This window comes from Bos javanicus, chromosome 7 (genome assembly GCF_032452875.1).
Source record: "Bos javanicus breed banteng chromosome 7, ARS-OSU_banteng_1.0, whole genome shotgun sequence".
Lineage (NCBI taxonomy): Eukaryota > Metazoa > Chordata > Mammalia > Artiodactyla > Bovidae > Bos > Bos javanicus.
Window position 1 is genome coordinate 16,119,224 of NC_083874.1, and position 24,816 is coordinate 16,144,039.

Sequence of the window (24,816 nt, forward strand, 5' to 3'; positions counted from 1 at the left end):
TCGCCACACTCCGCGCGACCTTCCAAGCATGGCGAGGGGCGGGGCTGCGGCGCGCCCTGCGGTGAATAATTTAAAGGGGCCGCGCCTGCGGCGCTGGGCGGAACGCTAACGGAGTTGGCGAAGGGTGGACCCCAGCTGCGGCTCCTGGGTGAGTCCGGGTTTCCTTGGCACCCGCAGGGACATCCCTTCGCGGGTTGTTAGCGAGCCCTCGGCTTTCCTAAGATCTGTCTTCCGTCTATTCTCGGTATCTCTCGACTTCCTGACTCTTACCCCGCTCCCCCAGCTCCCGGCAGGTGTTTTCGCACCGGTAGCCAGGTGCATCCTCGGGTGGGAGAAGACCAATCCCCTGTGAATTTTCCAGGTACGGTCTCAAGGGCCCAGTGACTACCCCCGATTTCCATTAATCCTCTGAGGTTGCCAAAACAGTCTCAGCTTCCCAGGAAAGTCAGTGATATTCCAGCATTCTTCAGTATCACGCTCCAACGACTCCAGGGATGTGCCCAACCAGTTCCGATTTTCTCAGTGATAGTCTTACATGCTTCGCAATCTCGATAACTTTCTATCGACCCTTGGTAACTCCAGCGTCCCTGGTTACATCTCCCAGCAATGGTCCCAGCCTCGTTCCCCGAGTCCCATCAGAAAACCCCTAAACTTTACTATTACGTGACAGTAAATCTCCAGCATCAACCAGTAACACTTTGCGAGCCCACTCCACTCCAAGCATCCCAGGATGCTACTGAGACCTCGTCATTGCATCACGACTCCTTGTGAAGGCGCTCCTGGCAGCATTCCAGCGGGAGCCAGGCATCTCCCCAGCCCCATGACTCGGGCCCGGTTTCCCTGGGGTGCGGCATCCAGTGTTCGCAGAGAGTGCAGGGGTGCGGCCTAGGGATCGGGTCAGGATTGATCCTGAAGAGGGGGCCACCTGCTGGAGAAAACCGTGCCCCTTGGGGAACCTGTTCTCTGGCTGCTGATAATAGGTGTCCGACCGGCTGCCCTTCAGCCCCAGGGTGGGGCTGGACGAGTGGGGCGTCAGGCCGGCCTGGTAAGTAAGGAGACCCTGGTGGGGACCCGGGAACCCACCTCACTCCCTAGCTTGGGCCCCGAACTCAATTTGCCCCACCCTCCAGCCGTCCCCAAGCCGGCAGAGAAACCTCCCGGCAGTAAGGGTAAGAAGAGGGCAGGGCTTGCTGCAGGGGAGAGGCGGCCCAGAGTGACGACTTGCCCGGGTTGCTCCGGCTTCTCATTCCCCAGGAGTGCCAGACGTGCAGCCCTGCCTGAAGAAACAGATGGACGCCCCGCTGCAAACCGGAATGGTAAGGGTTGGAGGTTGTGCGCCTCCGCGGGGACTACGGTTCCCGACGTGCTTAGCGCGCATCAGCGCGGTCCCGCGATAACTAGGCTGCGTCTGTTCAGGCTGAACTACGTTTCCCGGCGTGCACTGCGGGCCGCCGAACCTCCAGAAAGAGTTGACTCCCCCGGGAGGGAGCCGCGCTGGCCCATTTTGCAGATGGGGACGTCGAGGGCCGAGCCGACTGTGATCTCCGGGGCGGACTTGGCTCCGTTGGATGGAGTCCCAGGCGTCCCGACCCCCGGGGAAGGCTTGGCGGGGCCGGTATGCGATGCGCAGCCTGTGCCGTTCGTCCCGCAGGTGCTGGGCATGATGATCGGGGCTGGAGTCGCGGTTCTGGTCACGGCCGTGCTCATCCTGCTGCTGGTGCGGAGGCTTCGAGTGCCGAGTGAGGACCCGGAGGGCCTTTGGGGGCTGTTGAGGGATGGGAAGGTGAAATGTCTGGGCCCGTGAGTCAGTAGAGGTGGGATTTGCTGGAGCCCGCACGCAGCGTCCCCATCTTTCGCCGTGCGGAGTATGCGTATAGCTCAGAATGCCCCTCTCCGCACTTATTATCCCCAGAAGCTCCAGCCCCGGACGGCCCCCGTTACCGATTCCGGAAGAGAGACAAAGTGCTTTTCTATGGCCGGAAGATTATGCGAAAGGTAAGTCTGGGACCCTCTGGGGCTCCTTTTGGCCACACAGAGGCCCTGCCCTTTTCCTAGTTATACTTCTTAGTAAGCCCGCCTCCCTCCTTGATTAAGGGCCTTGGATTTGCCCCCGCCTCCTTAGGGTCTGAACTGACAGTTGATGCATCCCTCTCACTCCCACCCCCCTTAATTCTCCCAGGTGTCACAATCCACTTCTTCCTTAGTGGACGCCTCCGTCTCCACCACTTCCCGCCCACGCATGAAGAAGAAACTTAAGATGCTCAACATTGCCAAGAAGTAAGGCTGTGCTGGATGTACCCGGGGCTATGTTCAGGGCTTTTTGAGTGATCAACCCACACCGAAGCGTGCATCTCAGGCTTCTTTGAACCCTATGGACTGTCTGTCTCAGGAGTCTTTCCACGTCTGTGGAACTGTTTCAGAGCTCTCCCCTACCAGACAGGCTGTTTCTGTTCCTTGAGGGCTCTCTCAGTGATGTTTCTCTACTACAGAAGTATCTATGATTTATATAATCCCCAGTTACTATCTCTGGCTTTGGTGGCTCAGTGGTAAAGAATCCACCTGCCAATGCAGGAGATGTGGGTTTGATCCTTGGGTTAGGAGATCCTCTGGAGAAGGAAATGGCAACCTACTCCAGTATTCTTGCCTGGAAAATCCCATGAACAGAGGAACCTGGCAGGCTACAATCCATGGGGTCACAAAGAGTCGGACACAAATTAGCAACTAAACAACAACAATGCTATCTTGGATGTCTTGCCTTGGTCAAATCTCCCCAAGTGAGAGGGTTTATTCCAGGGTACTCCAGGGTGTTTCTGCGACCTGCTGGAGGGGTTGTCTCTACCTTTTGTTCCCCGGCGGTTATCTCAGCAGTCCCTCTACACCAGAAAGCATCTCTCTATGTCACCTTCATTGCAGTTCTTCTACTACAAGAAGACTACGTCAGGGATTTCTGTTCCCTAGGAGTCATCTCAAGAATCTTTTCACGCTTGAGACAGGAAGGACATCTCAGGACATGTCATCATAAAAGGGCTACCTTGGGGTTTCTGAGCAAGGCCCTCCCAGAGATCGTTCTAAGCTGAGAGCTGGCTGTGGGGTCTCCTGACAATGTAGGGTCTACATGAAGGTCTGTCTCAAGTGTTTCTTCACACTGAGGCGCTATGCCAGGGCGGACCACAGTCAGTAGGTGTGCTATCCCATGACTTTCTATGACTTGAGCAGAAGGGCTGTCTCTAGGTCTTCCACAATGAGTTGAGGGTCTGTCCAACTCCTGGGGGGCAGTCTCATTGGCTGCACAGCCTTGAGGAGCTACCCTGATATCACCATGACCTTCAAGGGGCTATCTCACTTCTCTGTGACCTAGATAAGGGCTAGCCCAAGGATCTTCCTGATCAGAAGGGGAACCACTGTGCGATTCCTCTGTTCTGTGGAGTTTAACTCAGTTTGAGCTCATTCTAGAGGGTCTATCTTGAGCATTTTGTGACCAGTGGAAGGACTGTCTCAGTAATAACTGTGCCTTGCAGGGCAGAGCTATCTGAGGTCCATGATCAGCAGAGGAGCTGTATCTGGATTCTCTGTCTGTAACCAGAGCTATCTCAAGAGCCTCTGTAGCCATCCAAGAGGCTCTCTCGGGGCTGTCTGAGGCTTGGGAGGAAGGGCTATCTCAGGGATTGTTATAAAGAGCAGAGAGGCCGCATCTGGGGTCTTCTGATATAACAGAAGCTACCCCAGGGGTCTGCCTTCATGAGGGAGGCTGTATCAGGAGTCTAATCTGTGATTGCCAGCTGATGGACTACATCTGGAGTGCCGTGATGAACATAGATGATTTTCCTGGAGTCTGCTCGTATCTTGGAAGCTATGTCAGGAGTCTGCCCAATGAGAGGTTCCATCTAGGAAGCCTGTGACTAGTGGAGGGCAACCTCAGAGTTTTACATTAGGGGTCAGCAAGTTTCTTCTTTTTCGGGCCACATCTTAGGCTTTGCAGGCTGCATACAATGGTAATGTAATGACTCAATCCTGCTATTGTATCATTAAAGTAGCCACAGATATGTGTAAATGAATGAATATAGCTGTGTGCCAATAAAACTTTATGGACAAAAAGGAGGTGGCTGGCCTGATTTGGCCAGTGGGCCAGAGTTTGCTGACCCCTGCTCTAAGGACCCCAGGAAGGGCTCTGTGGGGGCAGGAGGATCTGAGGTCTGCCTGAGCCTTCTTCCTGCTCCCCACTGTCCCCATCCCCCTCTCCTGCCACCAGGATCCTGCGCATCCAGAAAGAGGCGCCCACGCTGCAGCGGAAGGAGCCCCCGCCTGCTGTGCTGGAGGCTGACCTGACCGAGGGCGACCTGGCCAACTCCCACCTGCCCTCTGAGGTGCTCTACATGCTCAAGAATGTCCGGTCAGTGTCAGGGTACAGGCAGGGGCGTTGCAGAGCTGGGGCTGACCTGACCTCCTCATATCTACAATTCCCCACCTTCCCTGTCCAGGGTGCTGGGCCACTTTGAGAAGCCACTCTTCCTGGAGCTCTGCCGCCACATGGTCTTCCAGCGGCTCAGTCAGGGTGACTATGTCTTCCGACCTGGCCAGCCGGATGCAAGCATCTATGTGGTACAGGATGGACTCCTGGAGCTCTGTCTGCCAGGGCCTGTGAGTGTACCACCCTGGGGGGCTCTGCAGGGCAATGAGGTGGGCGGCAGGACAAGCATGGGTGCCACGGTCACGGGACAGACAGTGGTTTTGGTCAGCAGGGTTGGTGGTCTTTTTTTTATTTTAATTTGGGCCGTGCTGCATGGCTTGCAGAATCTCAGTTCCCTGACCAGGGATCAAATCCAGGCCATGGCAGTGAAAGCACCAAATCCTAAACACTAGACCACCAGGGAACTCCCCAGGTTGGTGGTCCTTATGAGATGTACAGGCAGGAGTCAGGAACGGATGCCCAGGGGCTTCTGGGGTGGTCAGCACAGCCACTGGCTAGTTAGCGATGCTGGTCGGAAGATTCATGGGGTCAGGATGTCAACGATCACCAGGCTACATGAGAATGAGGGCTAGTGGCTTGGTCAGGGGGCAAGATGTGGGTCAGCAGGGTAAGGGCAGCACTGGGCAGTGCTCACCCCACTTTGTGTGTCTCAGGACGGGAAGGAGTGTGTGGTGAAGGAAGTGGTTCCTGGGGACAGTGTCAACAGCCTCCTGAGCATACTGGATGTCATCACTGTGAGTCACCAGTACGGAGGGGTGTGGGGACAGTAGGAGGCCACACCCACCAGACTGGGTAGGAGAGGGTCACCCCAAGAGCCCCCATCTCTGATGGGTCTCTGATGTTTCCAGGGGTCCCTCAAGGAATGGCATTGGGAAGGGGCCAGGGGAAGCAGGCAGGGGGCTCTCACCACCCCGACCTTGACTCTCCTTGTGCCCCCTGTGCCCCCAGGGTCACCAGCACCCACAGCGCACTGTGTCCGCCCGGGCAGCCCGAGACTCCACGGTGCTGCGGCTGCCGGTGGAGGCCTTCTCAGCGGTATTCACCAAGTACCCCGAGAGCCTGGTGCGGGTGGTGCAGGTGAGTGGGCGGTTCACTTCCTTCTATGACCCCCGCCCATCACAGGCTCCTGGGGGCTGGACCCAGCTGCCAAGAGGCGCTCACGATGGGCTTATCAACTCTGAGCAGCCAGACCTCGCCAACTCCTCCTCTGAGCCGCCTCCACCCCATCTTCCCAGGCTTCTGCCACCTGATTGTGGGTTTCTCCCTGGCTCCCATGGCCCTGCCCAGCCCCTTCCTGCTCTGATCTTGACCTCTGACCTTAGCTCCGTCTCCTTCTCCCCATCCATGGCCCCACCTCCAAGTGCTAGGTCCCCACTTTCTCCCGGGGCTCACCCTCTTTCTCCTTGGCCCCCTCCTCTGCCGACCACGCCCCTGAAGATCATCATGGTGAGGCTGCAGCGGGTCACTTTCCTGGCACTTCACAACTACCTGGGACTGACCAATGAGCTCTTCAGCCATGTGAGTTGCCTGCAGAGCACCAGGAGCTGGAGGGGTGAGTGACGCCTGCCTCCCCCGGACATGCCACAAGTATGCCCTCTGCCCCCAGGAGATCCAGCCACTGCGCCTCTTCCCTAGCCCAGGCCTCCCACCCCGCACCAGCCCAGTGCGTGGCTCCAAGCGGATGGTCAGCACCGCGGCCTCAGAGGAGCTGAGGGAGACCCCTGGCCGGCCGTCTGACCCCACTGGGGCCCCACTGCCCGGGACTGGAGGTACCCAAGGTGACCGCTGCCTGGCCCCCAGGAGCTCAGGTTGACCCAGCCTCTGCCCCTCAGTGCCTGTCTCAGTTCCTCAGGGACTCCCACCTAACTTGCCCAGCCCCCCAAAAGTGAAAGTGTTGGTCGCTTTAGTCATGTCTGACTCCTTGTGACTTCATGGACTGTAGCCTACCAGGCTCCTCTGTCCATGGAATTCTCCAGGCAAGAATACTGGAGTGGGTAGCTATTTCCTTCTCCAGGGGATCTTCCCGACCCAGGGATCAAACCCAGGTCTCCTGCATTGTAGGCAGATTCTTTACCATCTGAGCCACCACGGAAGCTCTCAGCCCCCCAAGAGCCCTTTCAACTAGGTCTCCAGGTCTGCCTCCTGCCTAGTCCCCCAGAACCCCTGGCCTCAGTCCCATGGGCCCATTGGAATTGCTTTTCCTAGTCCCCCAGTCCCCAGGAACTCTGAGCTGACCCCTCCTCAAGCTCCCTTCAGTTCCCCACCCTCTGATCCTAGCTGTAGACCTGGGGGCTCCGAGGGGCCGGAGCCTAAATATATGTCTCCTCCAGGGGACCCAGTGAAGCCCACATCCCTGGAAACCTCCTCAGCCCCCTTGCTGAGTCGCTGCATCTCCATGCCAGTGGATATCTCAGGTTTGGGGCACCAGGTGGAGCTGGGAGAGGCTATCAAATATCATTTATTTACTTATTTTTGCCTGCAGTGGGTCTTCGTTGCTGTGCAAGGGGGCTACTCTTCATTGTGGTGCACGGGCTTCTCAGGCAGTGGCGTCTCTTATTGCAAAGCATGGGCTCTAGAGTGTGCACTCAGTAGTTGTAACTTAGTAGTTACTCAGAGGCATGTGGGATCTTCCTGGACCAGGAATAGTACCCTGCATTGGCAGGAGGATTCTTAACCACTGGGTCACCAGGGAAGTCCATCTGCCTCCCAGTCTTGATTTTTCTCATCCACGAAATAGGAATATTGGGAGCATTTCTCATGTCTTTTTTTCTGTGGGTCCTTGTTGAGATGGTGCTCTCCGCACTGTAGTGAGAAGGGTTGCAAGGGAGAGAGAGAGGCGATGGATTAGTCCATGTCTTTCCGGCTGCTGCCCGGGATAACGTTATGTAGATAGTGTTTGCTTAGATTCCCACTATGGTTACTCTGATCTTTATTGCATTTATTGCCCCTCATCCACCGCAGGCTTGCAGGGTGGGCCCCGCTCAGACTTCGACATGGCATATGAACGGGGCCGAATCTCTGTGTCCCTGCAAGAAGAGGCCTCAGGAGGGTTCCAGGCAGCCTCAGCTCGGGTAGGGCCTTGCCCTCTTCCCCTGCCCCTGCCTCCTGACTCCAATCCCCTCCTGGAACCCTGGCCTAGCCACAGGTGGAGTCTCCCAAGGAGGAAGGTTTGGGGGGAGCATGGAGGTCACAGACCCTGCCCCACAGACTCCCAGTCAGGAGCCCCGGGAGCAGCCAGCAGGCGCCTGTGAGTACAGCTATTGTGAGGACGAGTCGGCCTCCGGCAGCTGCCCCTTCGGGCCCTACCAGGGCCGCCAGACAAGCAGCATCTTTGAGGCAGCAAAGCAGGAGCTGGCCAAGCTGATGCAGATTGAGGTGGGCAGCCCAGGGCGTCTAGGGGACCAGGTAAGGGGGGTGGTAGGCATCGCTGGGCTGTCTCAAGCCCCTATCCTTCCTCACCAGGACCCCACCCTTCTGAATAGTCGAGTTCTGCTACATCACGCCAAAGCTGGCACCATCATCGCCCGCCAGGGGGACCAGGTGAGTCTGACCCTTGATCTCTGACCCTGCAGCTCTGACCTGAGACCTCCCCCTCTCTGATCTCTGATCCTTGCCTTTTCACCTTACATGTAGACCTCTCAGTCTGTGATTTCCAACCCCTGACCTTTGGATCCTATGATTCTGACCCCCAGCCCTCCCTCCCCAAGTCCTGTGGACCTATTTACCTTTCCCCTCCAAACTTGAACCTTTTACACTAGGACCCCCACCCCAAGATCTCTCTTCCCTGCCCTTGGCCATTCCTACAACCTCCATTTTTCTGACCTTCGAAATCTACAACATATTCTGATGCTGTATTTCTTATCCTAGGTCCCTGCTGGGATGGGGGTGGGTGGGGCTCACTAAATGGGTGCGGGTGTGAATCTGGCCTGGAGGCCAGGAACCAGCCCTACGAGCCCCACGAGCTGGATTTCATTGCCCCTTGATGACACGCAGGAGGTGGAGGAAACCACTAATCTGCCCATTCTCCAGATGGGGAAACTGAGGCCCTTTTGTGACATCACAGCTGGGGAGCACAGGGGAGGAGGATTAGAGAGGGAACCAGAGTTGCAGCCCTTGGGTGACCTTGGGTGAATCATATAGAAACTTCTCATCTTTCCCACCTGTGGAATGGGGTCGGGGGTATGTGGCTCATAACTACCTGCAGGAACTGTTGTGAGGATCAAGCAGGAAGTACTCAGTTCTGAGCTGCTAGGGTGTGTGCAAGGGTGACCAGAGGGAGGTGTGCTGACAGAGGGATGGGGAGGTGACAGTAAGGGTGACATGACTTAAGTGCTGAAACCGCAGCAGCACCCCAGGCTCAGGAGAGGGAGGTCTGCGCTTGGAAGAGGGGATGGCCCAGCTGTTAGCTGGCTGGGCGATGGTGGTTTTTATTTTAATTAGATTCTATTTGATTTGTTATATCACATGATCAGTTTGATTTTATTGTCACTTTGAGCTGCTCAATGCAGAATGGGCTCCTTCCTGCAGAGTACATTTGGTGGCAGTTGTTCAAGGCCCGGCTGAGGAAGTGTGGTCACATCATGGCCCTTGCAGGGGCCCCTGGGCCCTGCTTATCTGGAAACCTCTGCTGGGCTCAACTCAGCCCAGCCCAGCCCAGCCCAGCCCAGCCTGCTAACATACCAGGCTGGTGTGCAACCATCAAAGGCTCCTCAGGGTCTTCAGGACTTTGTTAGGGACAAAGCTGGTCTGCTGTGCCCCTCCCCAAACCATGCACAGTGGGCGAGGGGGAGACAGTTTGGGATATTTGGCCACGTGGAGACTTTTTTTTAAGCTTTTCTTGAGTGTTTTTGAGATCAGGTTTTACTTATTTCCTTATTCATTTATCTGGCTGTGTCTGGTCTTAGTTGTGGCACACAGGATCATCCTGCGTCATGTGGGATCTTTTGTTGCGATGCATGGACTCTCTAGTTGTGGTGTGCAGACTCAGTTGCTCCACGGCATGTAGGATCTTAGTTCCCCAACCAGAGATCCAACCTGTGTCCCCTGCATTGCAAAGCGGATTCTTAACCACTGGACCACCAGGCAAGTCCCACAGGGTGACATTATTGATTGGCTTGGGAGGGTGGTACCGTCACCTAATGGCTAGACACCAGGGATGCAAAAGGCACAGGCCAGCCCCCCACAACAGAATTATCCAGTCCAACATGTCAGTAGTGCCAACGTTGAGAAACCTTGCTTTCCACAAACATTTCCCAGAGCATATTTCACGGAACACCCCTATCACAAGGGATCTGAGTGCAACAGGTTTGGGGAACACGGGCTGTTTTAGTCCTTCTTGGAAGTGCCCAGTGAACTCATTAGCATATTCAAAGCTCTGAGAAGTCCTGCAGTTGGGGGGTGGTGAGGAAACATGTTTCCCGATCTGAGGATGAATGGCAGCCTAATACTAGTCACTCCCATTGTATCCCAAACCCAGGCTGGGAATTCTGTCTTAGAAGGTTCCAGCATGTGTGTATGTCCCCCACCCCTCCCAAGGATCCTTGCAGTGTTTTGGTGCTCATCAGGGCTTTGTGGGGTGTCATACAGGTTTGTGTGCTGGATGAGGAAGGAACATTTCTGTCTCTAGGCAGTTTCAGTTCCTTACTTAAGAGGGTGGTACAGAGTGGTGTCCAGCTGGGCAGGCTAACCAGAGGGGAGAGGGGTATTTGCTGTGTCCCAGGCTTGCTGTGGAGAAGGCAATGGCACCCCACTCCAGTACTCTTGCCTGGCAAATCCCATGGGTGGAGGAGCCTGGTGGGCTGCAGTCCATGGGGTCGCTAGGAGTCGGACACGACTGAGCGACTTCACTTGCACTTTTCACTTTCATGCATTGGAGAAGGAAATGGCAACCCACTCCAGTGTTCTTGCCTGGAGAATCCCAGGGATGGAGGAGCCTGGTGGGCTGCCATCTATGGGGTCGCACAGAGTGGGACACGACTGAAGTGACTTAGCAGCAGTAGCAGCAGTTAGCAGGCTTGCTGTAGGGCCAACAAACACCAGCAGGGGTCCCCTGCCCTTGAGAAGCTCACAGATAGACCTTTCACTCAAAGGATGATACAGATTGTTGCTAAATCATATAGGCTTCGTGCTACAAAGGGGATGTCCTCAGTTCTACAACGTCTGATTTAGGCAGAGCAGTGTCTCTGAGGAAGTGACCTCCAGTAAAGTAGGAAGAACAAAGAGAAATTAACTAGGTGCAAGGGGGAGGAAAGAACATTTTAGGCAGAGGGTACAGTTTGTGCAGATGTCCTGTAGTGGAGCTGTCCCATCTGGAAAACAAAGGAAAACCAACAAGGTTGGAGCAGAACACAGGAATTGAGAACAAAGGGGCTTTTTGTTGTTGTTTTGTTTTGCACCAGTCAGCTTGTGGGATCTCAGTTCCCTGACCAAGGATTGAACCTTGGCTTCAGTAGTGAAAGTGCCAAATGCTAACCACTAGACCACCAGCGAACTCCCCAAAGGGGATTTTTTTTGTGTGTGTGATAATTTTAGAGCTGTAATTCACACATGATACAGTTCACCCATTTGAAGAGTACAATTCAGTGGTTTTTAGTATATTCAGAGTTGTGCAACCATAACCACTGTCGATTTGAGAACATCCCTTTAAAGAGAAACACCACACTCTAAAGCCATCGATCTCCTACCTCCTAAACAGCCGCAGCCCTAAGCAACTACTGATCTTATGTTTCTATAGATTTGCCTGTTCTGGACACTTCATATAAATGGAATCAAACAATATGTGGCCCTTTGTGTCTGGGATTCTTTCCCGTAGTATGATGTTTTCAGGCTTCACCCATGTTGTGGCATGTGTCAGTGCCTTATTCCATTACTGCTGCTGCTAAGTCACTTCAGTCGTGTCCGACTCTGTGCGACCCCATAGAGGGCAGCCCACCAGGCTCCGCTGTCCCTGGGATTCTCCAGGCAAGAACACTGGAGTGGGTTGCCATTTCCTTCTCCAATGCATGAAAGTGAAAAGTGAAAGTGAAGTCGCTCAGTCATGCCTGACTCTTAGTGACCCCATGGACTGCAGCCTACCAGGCTCCTCTGCCCATGGGATTTTCCAGGCAAGAGTACTGGAGTGGGCTGCCGTTGCCTTCTCCGATTCCATTACAGCTGAGTACTATTCCATCATAGAAATGAACCACATTTTGGTTCTCAGTTCATCTTCTGATGGACATTGAGTTATTTCCACCTTTTGGCTAGTATGCATAATAGCATGATTCAGGTATGAACATTATGTACACATGTCTGTGTGGATATATTTTCATTGTGTCCTAGAGTTGAGTTGCTGGGTCATATGGCAACTCTGGAGAAGCAAATGGCAACCCACTCCAGTATTCTTGCCTAGAGAATCCCATGGACAGGAGCTTAGCAGGCTACAGTCCATAGTGTCACAAAGAGTAGGACATGACTTAGCATGCATCATGTGGTGATTTGTAATGTTGAGCATCTTCATAGGATCACTAGCCATTCATACATCCTTTGGAGAAACGTCTATTTGGAGCCTTTGCCTGTTTTTAAAATTGCGTTGTCTTTTTAGTGTGGAGTTGTAAAAATTCTTCACATATTCTGAATAGCAGACCCTTAGCAGATATATGATTTGCAAATGTTTTCTCCTAGCCTGTGGGTTTCCTTTCAGTTGATAGTGCCCTTTGAAGCTCAAAAGTTTTTAACTTGGATGAAGTCCAGTTTATCCGTTTTTCATTTTGTCACTTGGGCTTTTAGTATCATATCCAAGATTCCATTGCGTCCATGGTCCAGTGTGACCATGATTGACTCCTGTGTTTTCTCCTTAGAGTTGTATAGTTTAAGCTCTCACATTCATGTCTTTGATCCATTTTGACATGATGAAAGGTGAGGCTGCAACTTTGTTCCTTTCCATGTAGCTATGCAGTTGCCCAGCACAAGCAAAGAGGACCTAAGCTCAGCCATGCTCCTATGTAGCCGGTCTTCCCAGCCTCTTGCTGACCCTGTTGAAAAGAATTCCTGCCTCTTAATCTGGGCTGCGATGGGTGATCTATTAGCAGCATCTGGCACCCCACTCCATTTGCCTGGAAAATCCCATGGACGGAGGAGCCTGGTAGGCTGCAGTCCATGGGGTCACTAAGAGTCAGACAGGACTGAGAGACTTCACTTTCACTTTTCACTTTCATGCATTGGAGAAGGAAATGGCAACCCACTCCAGTGTTCTTGCCTGGAGAATCCCAGGGACGGGGGAGCCTGGTGGGCTGCCGTCTATGGGGTTGCACAGAATCGGACACGACTGATGCGACTTAGCAGCAGCAGCAGCAGCTGTGGGTGCTGAATGGGAATATAAATACATGTGCTGCTCAGCTCAGTGCTATGGAGGGCCTTCACTACCTCCAACTTTTCTTTCCTTAACCTTTTCCGAGCGCACAGACCCGAGCTGTGGGTGGAGTGTTGCCCGGATGCCCATCTCCTGGCCCCTCTCCCACAGGATGTGAGCCTGCACTTTGTGCTGTGGGGCAGTCTGCACGTGTACCAGCGCATGATCGACAAGGCCGAGGATGTGTGCCTGTTCGTGGTACAGCCCGGGGAGCTAGTGGGACAGTTGGCTGTGCTCACCGGCGAGCCCCTCATCTTCACGCTTCGAGCCCAGCGTGACTGCACCTTCCTGCGGATCTCCAAGTCCGACTTCTACGAGTACATCCTGGGCCCGATGTTGGGGCGGGGGTGACTCAGGGGGTCCCCCGACCAACTCCATTCTGCCCTACATGAGGCTATGCCTCTGACCCTCCACACTTTTCAACGGCACTTGAAAAGCCGTTTTCACTTTTTGAGCCCTTCCTGTCCCACCCCCCAGGCCATCACCCAACTCAACACTCCCTATCGGCTGTTCCTGGGCGCCCCCAGGCCCATGCGCCCCTGCCCTTTGCCTGCAGGATCATGCGTGCACAGCCCAGCGTGGTGCTGAGCGCCGCACAAACCGTGGCCGCCAGGATGTCGCCCTTCGTGCGCCAGATGGACTTCGCCATCGACTGGACAGCGGTGGAGGCGGGACGCGCACTGTACAGGTGCAGCCCCCGCCCCTACCTCTTCCTTCAGGTCCTGCCTACCTTCCTACTCTGACACCCGCACCCCCACCGCAGGCAGGGAGACCGTTCAGACTGCACCTACATCGTGCTCAACGGGCGGCTGCGTAGTGTCATTCAGAGGGGCAGCGGCAAAAAAGAGCTGGTGGGCGAGTACGGCCGCGGGGATCTCATAGGAGTGGTGAGCGTGGCCCCACCCACTGATCTCTAACCTCTTCCAGTCCAGGTTCCCCCCACCCCCAACATATATTTCATCCCGGGCAACAGGATGGGGCACTAAACGCGCAGCACCCCCCCACCCCCCGCCTCTAACCTTCTGTACTCCACTTTCTCCAACTGCTTTCCATGGGGCGGGGAGATGGGGGCAACCTCATCAGCGTAGTGAGGGACCCTCACCCGGTGTGGCACCCTCTCCTGGCCTCTCTTTCCCCGAGCTCGGAGATGGATAGCGAGGCTTCGTTCCGCCTTCTGTCTGCACCCACAGTCGGTCTTCCCCTTACCTATCAGCCTCCTGGCTCATTCAGCCCTGGTCACACACGCGATCCCCTAGGTGGAGGCGCTGACAAGGCAGCCACGTGCCACAACGGTGCACGCGGTGCGCGACACAGAGCTGGCCAAACTCCCCGAGGGCACCCTGGGCCACATCAAACGTCGATACCCGCAGGTGCAGCTCGTTGGGCTGGGGGCTGTTCTCCGAATGGAGGTGGGACAGATGAGTGGGGGTGTGGCCCTAGAGAGGGCGGGGCCTAATGGGTGGGGAGGGGGTTCGGGTGCAGATGGAGCCCTAGGGAGGAGCTGAAGCCTCCAAGTGAGGGGCGGGGCTCGTGGGGTGGGGCCCAGGTAACGGACCCAGGCGCCCTGGTCAAGGAGGAAAAGGTGGTACTCGCAGAGTTGCTCCTGCAGTCTAACTGGACCGCCGGCCTCCAACGCCCCAGGTCGTGACCCGCCTCATCCACCTGCTGAGTCAGAAGATTCTGGGGAATTTGCAGCAGCTGCGAGGACCCTTCCCAGGTGGGAGCCTGCAAGCGCCCGGGAATACTGGGGGATGTAGTCCAACGCCGCAGAACGTGCTGGGGGAGGGAGCCTTGAGCCTAGGGCATGCTGGGAGGTGGAGTCCGGCGTATAACCTGCTCTGGGTGGAGCTTGAAGCAGGAAATGGCAATCCGAGTTCTAGTGCATGCTGGGGGATGAAGTTCGGGTTCCTGGGCATGCCGGGAAACGGAGTCCTGGAGCCAGGGCTGCTTCAGTTCAGTTCAGTCGCTCAGTCGTGTCCGACTCTTTGCGACCCCATGAATCGCAGCACGCCAGGCCTCCCTGTCCATCACCGGAGTTCACCCAAACTCATGTGCATCGAGTCGGTGATGCCATCCAGCCACCTCATCCTCTGTCGTCCCCTTCTCCTCCTGCCCCCAATCCCTCCCAGCATCAGAGTCTTTTCCAATGAGTCAACTCTTCGCATGAGGTGGCCAAAGAGTTTCAGCCTCAGCATAAGTCCTTCCAATGAACACCCAGGACTGGTCTCCTTTAGGATGGATGTTAGTGGAATCTAAAGCGTCAGTCATGACGAGAGGTGGGCGTCTTAGGGGCAGCCCGGTTCTGGGTGTCAGAGCTGGCTGGAGGATGGAGTCCACCTACTAGAAAAGGAACGCCTAGACTAACGTGTGCTGGGAAGTGTAGTTTGGGGGTGGTGTTTGGGGCCTAGGGTATATTGGGAAGTGACTTCAATAGGTTACCAACATGGTGGGAGATGTGGTTCCTGGTCCTGGTGGATGCTGGGAGTTGTATTTCTCAGTTTCAGTGCATGCTGGGAGGTGTGGTTCCCTTCCAGGGCATACTGGGAGGTGAATTTTCCCAACTAGGATACACTGGGAAGTGGTCGGATTTGAGGCGTGCAGAAATATGGGCCCGATGTTTTCAATTATGGTGACCTGACCCTGGACTAGCCTAGGCAACCTCTACTTTCCTTTTTCGCCTGGGGGCTTCTGCCCAGTCAGCCCTGACACCTGGATCTCTGGGGTGGGGCCAAGGTGAGCCATGGCAACGAATCATCCCTACACCCAGAGTCTTCCCCGACAGACTTTCCCCCTAGTCCTACACTCTGTGCCCAAGTACACTTTCACTCCCACTCTGCTGGCAGGACACCCTTGTGATTCTGGGGCAGCTATGGGGCAGGGACTTTAAAAATCTCAGACCCCTGAGAACCTCTCCGTGATGCTACGAAGACAGCTTCTAGTGAGCATCTAGTGTGTGCTGGGCATCCTGCAGTGTGCAGGGTGGTGGGAAAGTACACAAGACAGACAAAGCCCCTAGAATGGCTTATGGCTTGGCTTGCAAGATAACAGTTTTTAAAATACAAAGAAAGTACAATGTCAGTTAAGGTACTGTGTAGAAAACAAAAGAGTGTCTTGCTGGGGCGTGACTAACCTAAGGAGGCAGGCTTTTCTGAGGACAATGAGCAGAGACTTGATAAATGAGGTGGGACAAGACAAGACTCCAAAAGGGTTTGGTGGTGTTGAAACACTTTAAGGGGGAAAGTGAGTGAGGGGGAGGAATGGGCCAGGGCAAGTCTTGTAGCAACCAGAAAGGCATTTGAACTTGTTTAGATTGTTATAATCTGAGCAAACTCTGGGAGATAGTGAAAGACAGGAAAGCCTGGCATGCTGCAGTTTTTGGGGTCCCAAAGAATCGGACATGACTTAGCAACTGAACGACAACAACAAAACTGTTATAGGAATTGGTGGAGAAGAGGCAGTGAGAGGTCTGATCAAGAGATGGGGGTCGATGTTTTAGTCTAAGGTGTATGCAGAGAAGCTGAGATGCAATAGGTGGGTCAGAAACATCTTTATCTCAGTCTAGTTCTGTGTTCAAGTCCTCTTAGTGGACAGAGACACCCCCCGCCCCGCCCCGCCCCGCCCAGGCGAGAATGGGTAGGGGCACAGATCAAGTCCATGTAGGCAGAGTGGAAAACAGAAAGGGTTATACAGTAGTGTAATGGATCCCCCTGAGGAGACTGGGCCAAAACTGAGGGTCAGATAACCACATCTTATCAAGGACAGTGGTTGAGGCTGTGGGACGAGGATTGAGACCATGATCTTCAGTATGGCGTCACTAAGCCTCAGCTGAGGGACAAGGAGAAGGGATTTCTGAGAAGGTAGGGGAGAGCTGACCTTTCCAAACACAGGACCGCACAGCAAATACCATCCTTTGGGGTCTCAGCAGGCTCGGGACTAGGTGTCCCCCCTCACTCGGAGCTCACCAACCCCGCCAGCAACCTGTCAACAGTGGCAGTGCTGCCTGTGTGTGCCGAGGTGCCCATGGTGGCCTTCATGCTGGAGCTGCAGCACGCTCTGCAAGCCATTGGTCAGTCGTGGGCAAGGGCAGGCCTTTGGTCTGCGTGGGGCAAGGCGCGTGTGGGTGGGGCATTGGTCAAGGAATGGAAATGCCTTGGTGGGTCAGGGTGGGGGTGGAGCTGGAACAAGGCCCTGTAAGCCAAGTAGGTGGTATTCTCTCATGGGAGAGGCCCCACCTCTGTTGGCCCAGGTTCCTAAACACCCTTCCTCACTCATCCATCTCCAGGCCCCACGCTCCTCCTCAACAGTGACATCATCCGGGCCCGCCTGGGGGCCTCTGCACTGGACAGGTGTGTGTTGCGGTGTGGGGACGGGGAGCACAGGGATGAGCTCAGAACGTAGGATTCCTTCAGTTTCATTTGAGTTCTAGGCTGTGAAACAAGGAGCGTGGGCCCCCATCCCTCTGGCCACTGGGGAGACAGTGGGGTGAATTGGTCCCTAGAGGATGCAGTCATGTCTAGGCCTTGAATGTCCACATCCACGTCCCCACAGCAGTGGAGCTACATGGTCTCTGAGGGCAGGGACCCCTGACCAGCCCCAAGATGACCCTCCCCACTCCCACCCTAGCATCCAAGAATTCCGGCTGTCAGGGTGGCTGGCCCAGCAGGAGGACACGCACCGCATCGTGCTCTACCAAACAGACACATCGCTGACGCCCTGGACTGTGCGCTGCCTGCGTCAGGCTGACTGCATCCTCATCGTGGGGCTGGGCGACCAGGAGCCCACACTTGGCCAGGTCCGGAGACCAGGCACAGTGACCCCCATCCCTGGGATCCCGCCCCAGGCCCTTGGGTGCCTGTGCCGGGCCATGTGCACCTTCACCATTGGGGCTAGGTGGCCAGGAACCCAGGGGGCCAGGTGTGGGGGGCGAAGAGGAAACCACCGGTGAGAGTGACTTCAGTCCTCCTCACTCCCACCCCCCCCATGCAGCTGGAGCAGATGCTGGAGAACACGGCAGTGCGCGCCCTCAAGCAGCTGGTCCTGCTGCACCGCGAGGAGGGCGCAGGCCCCACACGCACTGTGGAGTGGCTCAACATGCGCAGCTGGTGCTCGGGACACCTGCATCTGCGCTGTCCGCGCCGCCTCTTCTCACGCCGCAGCCCGGCCAAGCTGGTGAGGGGTGCTGTGGGGCGCAGGTCCACTGGCAGAACCCTTCGGGGGCGTGGCTAGTGGAGGGGCATGGCTTAGAGGCCAGAGGGGCGTGGCGGTGTGTTGAAGGTCCAGAGGGTGCCTCTTACACCCCCATCCTTATACGCCGTGTCTCTCTCCCCTCATACCAGCACGAGCTCTACGAGAAGGTTTTCTCGAGGCGCGCAGACCGGCACAGCGACTTCTCCCGCCTGGCGCGGGTGCTCACGGGCAACACCATCGCCCTGGTGCTGGGCGGGGGCGGAGCCAGGTGAGGGGTGCGGTCAGTGCCGGCATGGGCGGGACCAGGTGCCTTGAGGGGTGGAGCTGACTCCTTGAGCAGGATCCCACAGGGACTCGGCTAGCACCACGTTCCTTGCTGGTGGGGGAGACTGGAGGAGATTCCTGGGGGTGGGGCTTAGGGGATCCCCAGCAAGTCACTGAGTCTCCTCCACCGTGCAGGGGCTGCTCACACATCGGGGTGCTGAAGGCATTAGAGGAGGCGGGGGTCCCCGTTGACCTGGTGGGTGGCACGTCCATCGGCTCCTTCATCGGGGCCCTGTACGCCGAGGAGCGGAGCGCCAGCCGCACTAAACAGCGGGCCCGGGAGTGGGCTAAGGTGTGCGTTATGGGGAAGGGGTGGGGAGGTGATGGGGAAGGGTCCCTCCACCCCAGGAGCACCCTGAAAAACCTGACCTCAGAGGGGCTTCTGGACTTCTCCTGACCCTCCCTGACTTAATCCTGTGAAGCCCATCCAGATGCTTATAGAGATACCTCCAGGACCTTGGATGACCCCTGTGACTTCCAGGCTAGTGATCCTAGCCCCCAGCTCCCAGCTAGAACAATCAAGACCCTTAAAGACCTACTAGTCAGTGACCCCCAAGTAACTCCTGTTTGACCCCAGCTCGCTCCTCACCCCTAGAGCATGACTTCGGTGCTGGAGCCCGTACTGGACCTCACCTACCCCGTCACCTCCATGTTCACGGGGTCAGCCTTCAACCGCAGCATCCACCGTGTCTTCCAGGACAAGCAGATCGAGGTACATACTTCCCCCATGCCCCGCCCACCCCCACCCCTCCCCATAGGCGTACCCAGTCCTCCTGGATCGCGGTCCCTGTTCCTGCAGGACCTGTGGCTGCCATACTTCAACGTGACCACGGATATCACCTCCTCAGCCATGCGTGTCCACAAAGATGGTGCGTGCCCCCAGGCGGCCCAACCACAACCACTGGGGCCGTTTGGGGAGTGGGTGCTGGGGGGGCAGCCAAGTTGTTAACATGAGTGACCATCCCTCCTGGCCTGATTGCTGAGCACTAACCGTCACCCACTAATGCCCCAGAGGGCCCCAGGTATGTCTGTCCTGGGGAGGGCGGGGGGGTTGGGAGACTTGTCGGGCGCCTCACCCCCTCACCCCCCGTCCCCGCAGGCTGCGTGTGGCGCTACGTCCGGGCCAGTGCCTCCTACTGCCCCTACCTGCCCCCGCTCTGCGACCCCAGGGACGGGCACCTGCTGGTGGATGGGTGCTTCGTCAACAACGTGCCAGGTCAGCGAGCCCACGGGGCTGGCCGGGCCTCTGAGTGCGTCTGAGTGTGCCTGTGCGTGTCTGTGTCTGTGTGTCCCGCTGGGCAGGCTCCCTGTGGCGATACGTGCGTGCCAGCATGACTCTCTCGGGCTACCTGCCGCCGCTGTGCGACCCCAAGGATGGGCACCTCCTCATGGACGGCGGCTACATCAACAACCTGCCAGGCAAGTAGCCACCTGCTCATCCCCCTGTGTGGACACACGGGCGAGCTCGCAGCTGGTATGTGCATGTGTAGGATGCACGCATGTGCTGTGCTGGACATGCACATACACACACAAATGCGTGGGGTGCCTCCACCATCAGCTTTCTCTCACACCTGCTGACTTGAAGCATGCAGACAAGAGACAGGGGCATTTGCAACTTAAAATTCCATACACACAGAAGCGTGCAAACACAAGTAGACACCTATGCTGGCTACACAGACGCTTGAGGTCCCATAAGCCAGGGATCCACACAGTTCGCTTGCACACCAAGTTCAGCCCCCTGCCTGATTTTATAAATAAAGTTTTATTGGCACACAGCCACTCCCGGTCATTAACCTTTTGTCTGTGGCTGTGTCTGTGCAGCAGAGTCAAATAATTGCATCAGAGACCACACGGCCTAAAAAGCCAAAATAATTTTTCCTCTGGCCTTTTATGGTTTGCCAACTCTGGCACAGGCAGTCCAAATAGATACATGCACTCACACAACCACATTCACGTGAGCAGGTGTGTACAAACTCTGATGGACAGGCATGCTTGGACGCACAAGGAAACATACACAGACGTTGATCTAGGGCCATGTGAAAGGAATACAAACAGTACTGGGTGTGTGTACAGAGGTATACCCCACCCAGAGGTGGGTGTATTCACAAACATACAGACAAGAGTTGCATATATCTGATAAGGGTGCATACGGCACGTGTGCACACACAAAAACTTGTGAGGGACACAAGCAGTCTGATGGAGACTCAGGTGTCTTTGGGGAATGGGCGTGGCTATAGGCCCTGTCCATAGGCACCCCCACACACAGGGACCCTCAGTGGGGCACACAGACTGTGACCACAGCACCCCACACACACTGTGCCATCACCCCACCCCTTCCCCTATCCATCCTGCTCCCCTGAATCTCCTTGAACCAGCTCTTTGTTGTCTTGCCTCAGTCTTGAGGTCTCTTATTCTACCTGGATTCTCTATCCTTCCATATCTCTGGCCACTGATCTCTGTCTCTTTCTCCCACCTGTCTCTGTTGCTGTTTCTGGTCCCCTGTGTTTCTCTTCCCTTGGCTGTGTCTCCTGGTGTCTTTTTTTGTTTTTAGCTGCTCTGGGTCTTCATTGTGGTATGTGGGCTCTTTGGTGAGGTATTTAGACTTTCTCTAGTTGCAGTGCAATGGGGCTTCTCCAGTTGTGGCACAAGGGCTTAGTTGCCCTGCAGCATGTGGGATCTTAGTTTCCTAACCAGGAATCGAACTCATGTCCCTTGCATTGGAAGGTGGATTCTTAACCACTGGACCAACAGGGAAGTCCCTCTCTGGGTGTCTTTATTCCCATATCTCCCTGTCAGTTTCCTTCCACCACTGTCTCCCTGTATCTCGGACCCACTGTCTGTTTCCATGACTGATCCCTTCTCCTTTCTTTCCTGATGTCCTTACTATACTCTCTCTCTGTGTCACTCTCCTTCCATGTCTCTGTTCCCCATGCATCTGACTTCGTGTGTCTTTCCACAGTGATTTTGTCCCTGTGCTCCATCTTCTCCATTCCCTTGGCCCTGGTTCCCCAAACCCCAAAGCTCCAACACCCAACTCCACTTCCCACACATTATCAGCCTCTACATCCATCCATACATACCCCTTTGCATGCCTACATGTCGTTCACATGGTTTTTTAGCATGACCATGTGAGTGATGGTGTTTGTGGGACTGGATTGATCTTCCCTGCCCCGGTACTGGTGGGGAGCCCCCAGCTGACTCCCTGGCCCCACAGCGGACATCGCCCGCAGCATGGGTGCCAAGACAGTCATCGCCATCGACGTGGGGAGCCAGGACGAGACAGACCTTAGCACATACGGGGACAGCCTGTCTGGCTGGTGGCTTCTGTGGAAGCGGCTGAATCCCTGGGCAGACAAGATCAAGGTTCCAGATATGGCAGAGATCCAGTCTCGCCTGGCCTACGTGTCCTGCGTGCGACAGCTGGAGGTTGTGAAGTCCAGCTCCTACTGTGAGTACCTGCGCCCACCCATCGACTGCTTCAAGACCATGGACTTCGGGAAGTTCGACCAGATCTATGTGAGTTGGTGAGAGCCACCTGGTGACAGTGTGGTGGGCCGGTAGACCTTTACTTCTGAAAGCCCAAAACCACAGAAGGGGAAATAGTCTAGGGCTTTGTTTGGGATCTGGGGGGAATAGAACGGTAATCCATTAGTGATGTCTACAATGAGTGTCACAAGGGGGCGTGGCTGCACATGCGCTATATATGAACTACCAGGCAAGTTGCGCGGCCTGAAGCACAGTGTAGAGATTTCTAACACCATTTCTGTGTTGGTGGGAATAAACACCATGGTCAGTTAGTAATGTCTGCCACAGGTTTGTGATGCACTGAATGCAGCAGTGTGTAATGTGCCACTGGTCCAGAAAAATGGATCTTAGTGCATGCCAAGAGAAAATGGTCAGTAGCTGGGGACTTCCCTGGTCCAGTGGTTAAGATTCCGAGCTTCTGCTCCAGGGGGCGTGGGTTCAATTCCTGGCTGGGGAACTATGATCCTGCCTGCCACATAGTGCAGCCAAAAAGAGAAAAAAGAAAGCATCAGTAGCTGCCTGTCCAGTGCGCTGAGTAAAAAATGTTTGATGCCCTTTCCAGGCTCACTGGGAAGGCAAGCCATGATGGATTAGTGATGTCTGTAGTGGGCATGGGAGATGGTGATATTTAGGGGTATAGCACATATTTGCAAGGGCTTCCCTGGTGGCTCAGATGGTAAAGAATCTGCCCACAGTGCCAGAGAGCCAGGTTCCATCCCTGGGTCAGGAAGATCCCCTGAAGAAGGGAATGGCTACCCACTCCAGTATTCTTGCCTGGAGAATTTCATGGACAGTGGGGACTGGTGGGCTACCGTCCATGGGGTCACAAACAGTCGAACATGACTGAACGACTAATACTTATTTGTAGAGCTTGAAATAAGCTTACACACTGCCACCTGTGTCCTTTGACACTTGACACACTCCGTGGGGCTGAGTTGGGAAAGAAATGTGCTAAGACAGATTAGTAATGTTTGGTAGGGGCACAGGATCACAGGACATGGGGGTGAGTGTGCTAAGTACACCCAAGTCTGAACTTTATGTAGTCTCAAATGCCAGCTCCTACAGAGCAGCAGGCTTCTGAGGGGCCAGGGGAGGAGCAGGCATGGTGGGGATAAGCAGAGAGGAACATTCTGGGGGTTGCACACATGGCCCCAAGCCCCCTTCATTTCCTGCAGGATGTGGGCTACCAGTATGGATCGACTGTCTTTGGGGGCTGGAGCCGGGGCGACATCATTGAAAAGATGCTCACAGACCGGTGGTCTGCCGACCTGAACGAGAGCCGCCGTGCAGACGTAAGCTTGCGCCTTCCTCCATCAGCAGGGTCCCTCTGACAACAGATTCCCCCCCAACCCCAGTTCCCTCTGGACCCCGGCCCACCCCACCCCCACCCCCCGAACACACACACCTCAGATGACCGCCGAGAGCCTCATCCACATTACCCGGCAGGTGCTCGCCTTCCCCAGCTCTGGCTTCACCGACTTGGCGGAGATAGTGTCCCGGATCGAGCCGCCCACCACGAGCTACGTTTCGGTTTCCGACGGTTGTGCTGATGGTGAGGGACCGAGGGCCACCCTAGGAGGGTGGGGATGATGTACGTGGCCGGAGAGGTCAGACCAGTCCTGAGCCGCGTCAACTTCACCCACGCCATTCCAGGGGAGGAGTCGGACTGTCTGACGGAGTACGAGGAGGACGCGGGCCCCGAGTGCTCACGGGACGAAGGGGGCTCTCCGGAGGGCGCAAGCCCCAGCACTGCCTTGGAGATGGTGAGAGGAGGATGGCCCGAGCCCCCCTCCCCACCGCCCGCGCAGTGGGGAGACTCTGCTGACGTGCCCCCCCGGCCTGGGCTGTGTGATGACACATGCAGGGCGTGGGGGGCCACCCCTTGTCCCCACAGGAGGAGGAGAAGTCGATCCTCCGGCACCGGCGCTGGCTGCCGCAGGAACCCTCCAGCCCTGCTGCAGATACCTGAGGACCTCCAGAGGGGTCCCTGCCTTGAGCTAGACAAGGGGTGAGCCCTATGGGGGTGGCTCACTCCCCCTCTGCCTGCTGCTATGCCTGTGACCCTTTGGGTCCCCCTTGACCCCCAGGGCCCACACACTGGACTGGCCTGTCCCCCCTCCCTGGCATGGGGGAGGGGCAGCACTGCACTGATGACCCTCGATCAGTCACACCAATAAACCTTCCCCTCTTGGAAGTGGCCTTATGTCATCTTTGGGTTCAGGGGGCACCTCACTCCGCCTTCCATACTCAGGATGGCGGAGGCTGGCACTGAAAACAGCCTTGAGCTTGTCACAGTAACCAGTGCTCCCAGCCTTGGGCTGAACATCCCCCACTCCCAGTGGGAGTGGCCTGTAGTCCCACTCAGTGCAGGCTCTGGACCACACGGCCTGCAGATGCTGTGTGCCTCTCTGGGGATCACGGATGCCCATTCTGGCACCCCTCATTCTCCATACTAGGTTCCCACAGCCTTCGCCCCTTGACTAGTCCTACTGTGTGCAGAAGCTCCATGTCTTCTATGTGTTCCTATTGTGTGTTCTCCTGAGCCTGGTCCCCAGAGGATGTCCCATACATACACGCATAAACGGAGCTCAAGAACTTTACTCTCAGAGGCTCCCAGCCAGGTTCCTCTACTGTGTGCTGCTGGCCTGTTGGGGCTCCCCATCACTGCCTCCCCGGAGCCAGAGCGGGGATGTGACAATGGCTGGGCTCATTCACAAGACTATCTTGCGGACAGTGAGGAACCCTGGATGATTTTTTGTTTGTTTAGTTGTGTGTGTATGATTTATTATAAAATATACATCACATAGGAGACTTCCCTGTCCATCCAGTGTTTAAGACCCCATGCTTCCAGTGCAGGGAGCATGGGTTCGATCCCTGGGTGAGGAACTAAGATCCCACATGCCATGTGGCATGGCCAAAAAAGGTA

General features: G+C 55.8%; 1 protein-coding gene and 1 long non-coding RNA gene across 16 annotated transcripts; one reads left to right on the forward strand and one right to left on the reverse strand.

Annotated features, from left to right (window-relative positions):
• Positions 1 to 34: 34 nt before the first annotated feature.
• Positions 35 to 24,080, forward strand: PNPLA6 (patatin like phospholipase domain containing 6). 15 transcript variants are annotated; one of them, XM_061422272.1, is made up of 35 exons: positions 35 to 148; positions 284 to 1,045; positions 1,131 to 1,316; positions 1,652 to 1,739; positions 1,913 to 1,995; positions 2,180 to 2,277; positions 4,250 to 4,390; positions 4,479 to 4,638; positions 5,122 to 5,202; positions 5,417 to 5,545; positions 5,906 to 5,986; positions 6,075 to 6,246; positions 6,799 to 6,882; positions 7,430 to 7,539; positions 7,676 to 7,843; positions 7,931 to 8,008; positions 12,966 to 13,171; positions 13,411 to 13,542; positions 13,618 to 13,741; positions 14,111 to 14,224; positions 14,496 to 14,571; positions 16,777 to 16,920; positions 17,137 to 17,200; positions 17,478 to 17,646; positions 17,841 to 18,023; positions 18,191 to 18,309; positions 18,501 to 18,657; positions 18,961 to 19,077; positions 19,165 to 19,234; positions 19,668 to 19,784; positions 21,580 to 21,881; positions 23,066 to 23,182; positions 23,337 to 23,442; positions 23,544 to 23,653; positions 23,755 to 24,080. In XM_061422272.1, the coding sequence occupies exons 3-35, from the start codon at positions 1,290 to 1,292 to the stop codon at positions 23,857 to 23,859; spliced, it is 4,032 nt and encodes a 1,343-aa protein (XP_061278256.1). In that variant the 5' UTR covers positions 35 to 148; positions 284 to 1,045; positions 1,131 to 1,289; the 3' UTR covers positions 23,860 to 24,080. The 15 variants fall into 15 exon arrangements, with proteins under 15 accessions (XP_061278256.1, XP_061278259.1, XP_061278258.1 ...); XM_061422275.1 differs by having other exon boundaries at positions 1,255 to 1,316; XM_061422274.1 differs by having other exon boundaries at positions 284 to 361.
• LOC133250726 (uncharacterized) lies at positions 6,904 to 14,146 on the reverse strand. The gene is made up of 2 exons (XR_009737408.1): positions 14,061 to 14,146; positions 6,904 to 7,270 (listed from the first exon to the last, which is right to left on the reverse strand). It is a non-coding gene; the product is annotated as an uncharacterized LOC133250726 (long non-coding RNA).
• Positions 24,081 to 24,816: the final 736 nt, after the last annotated feature.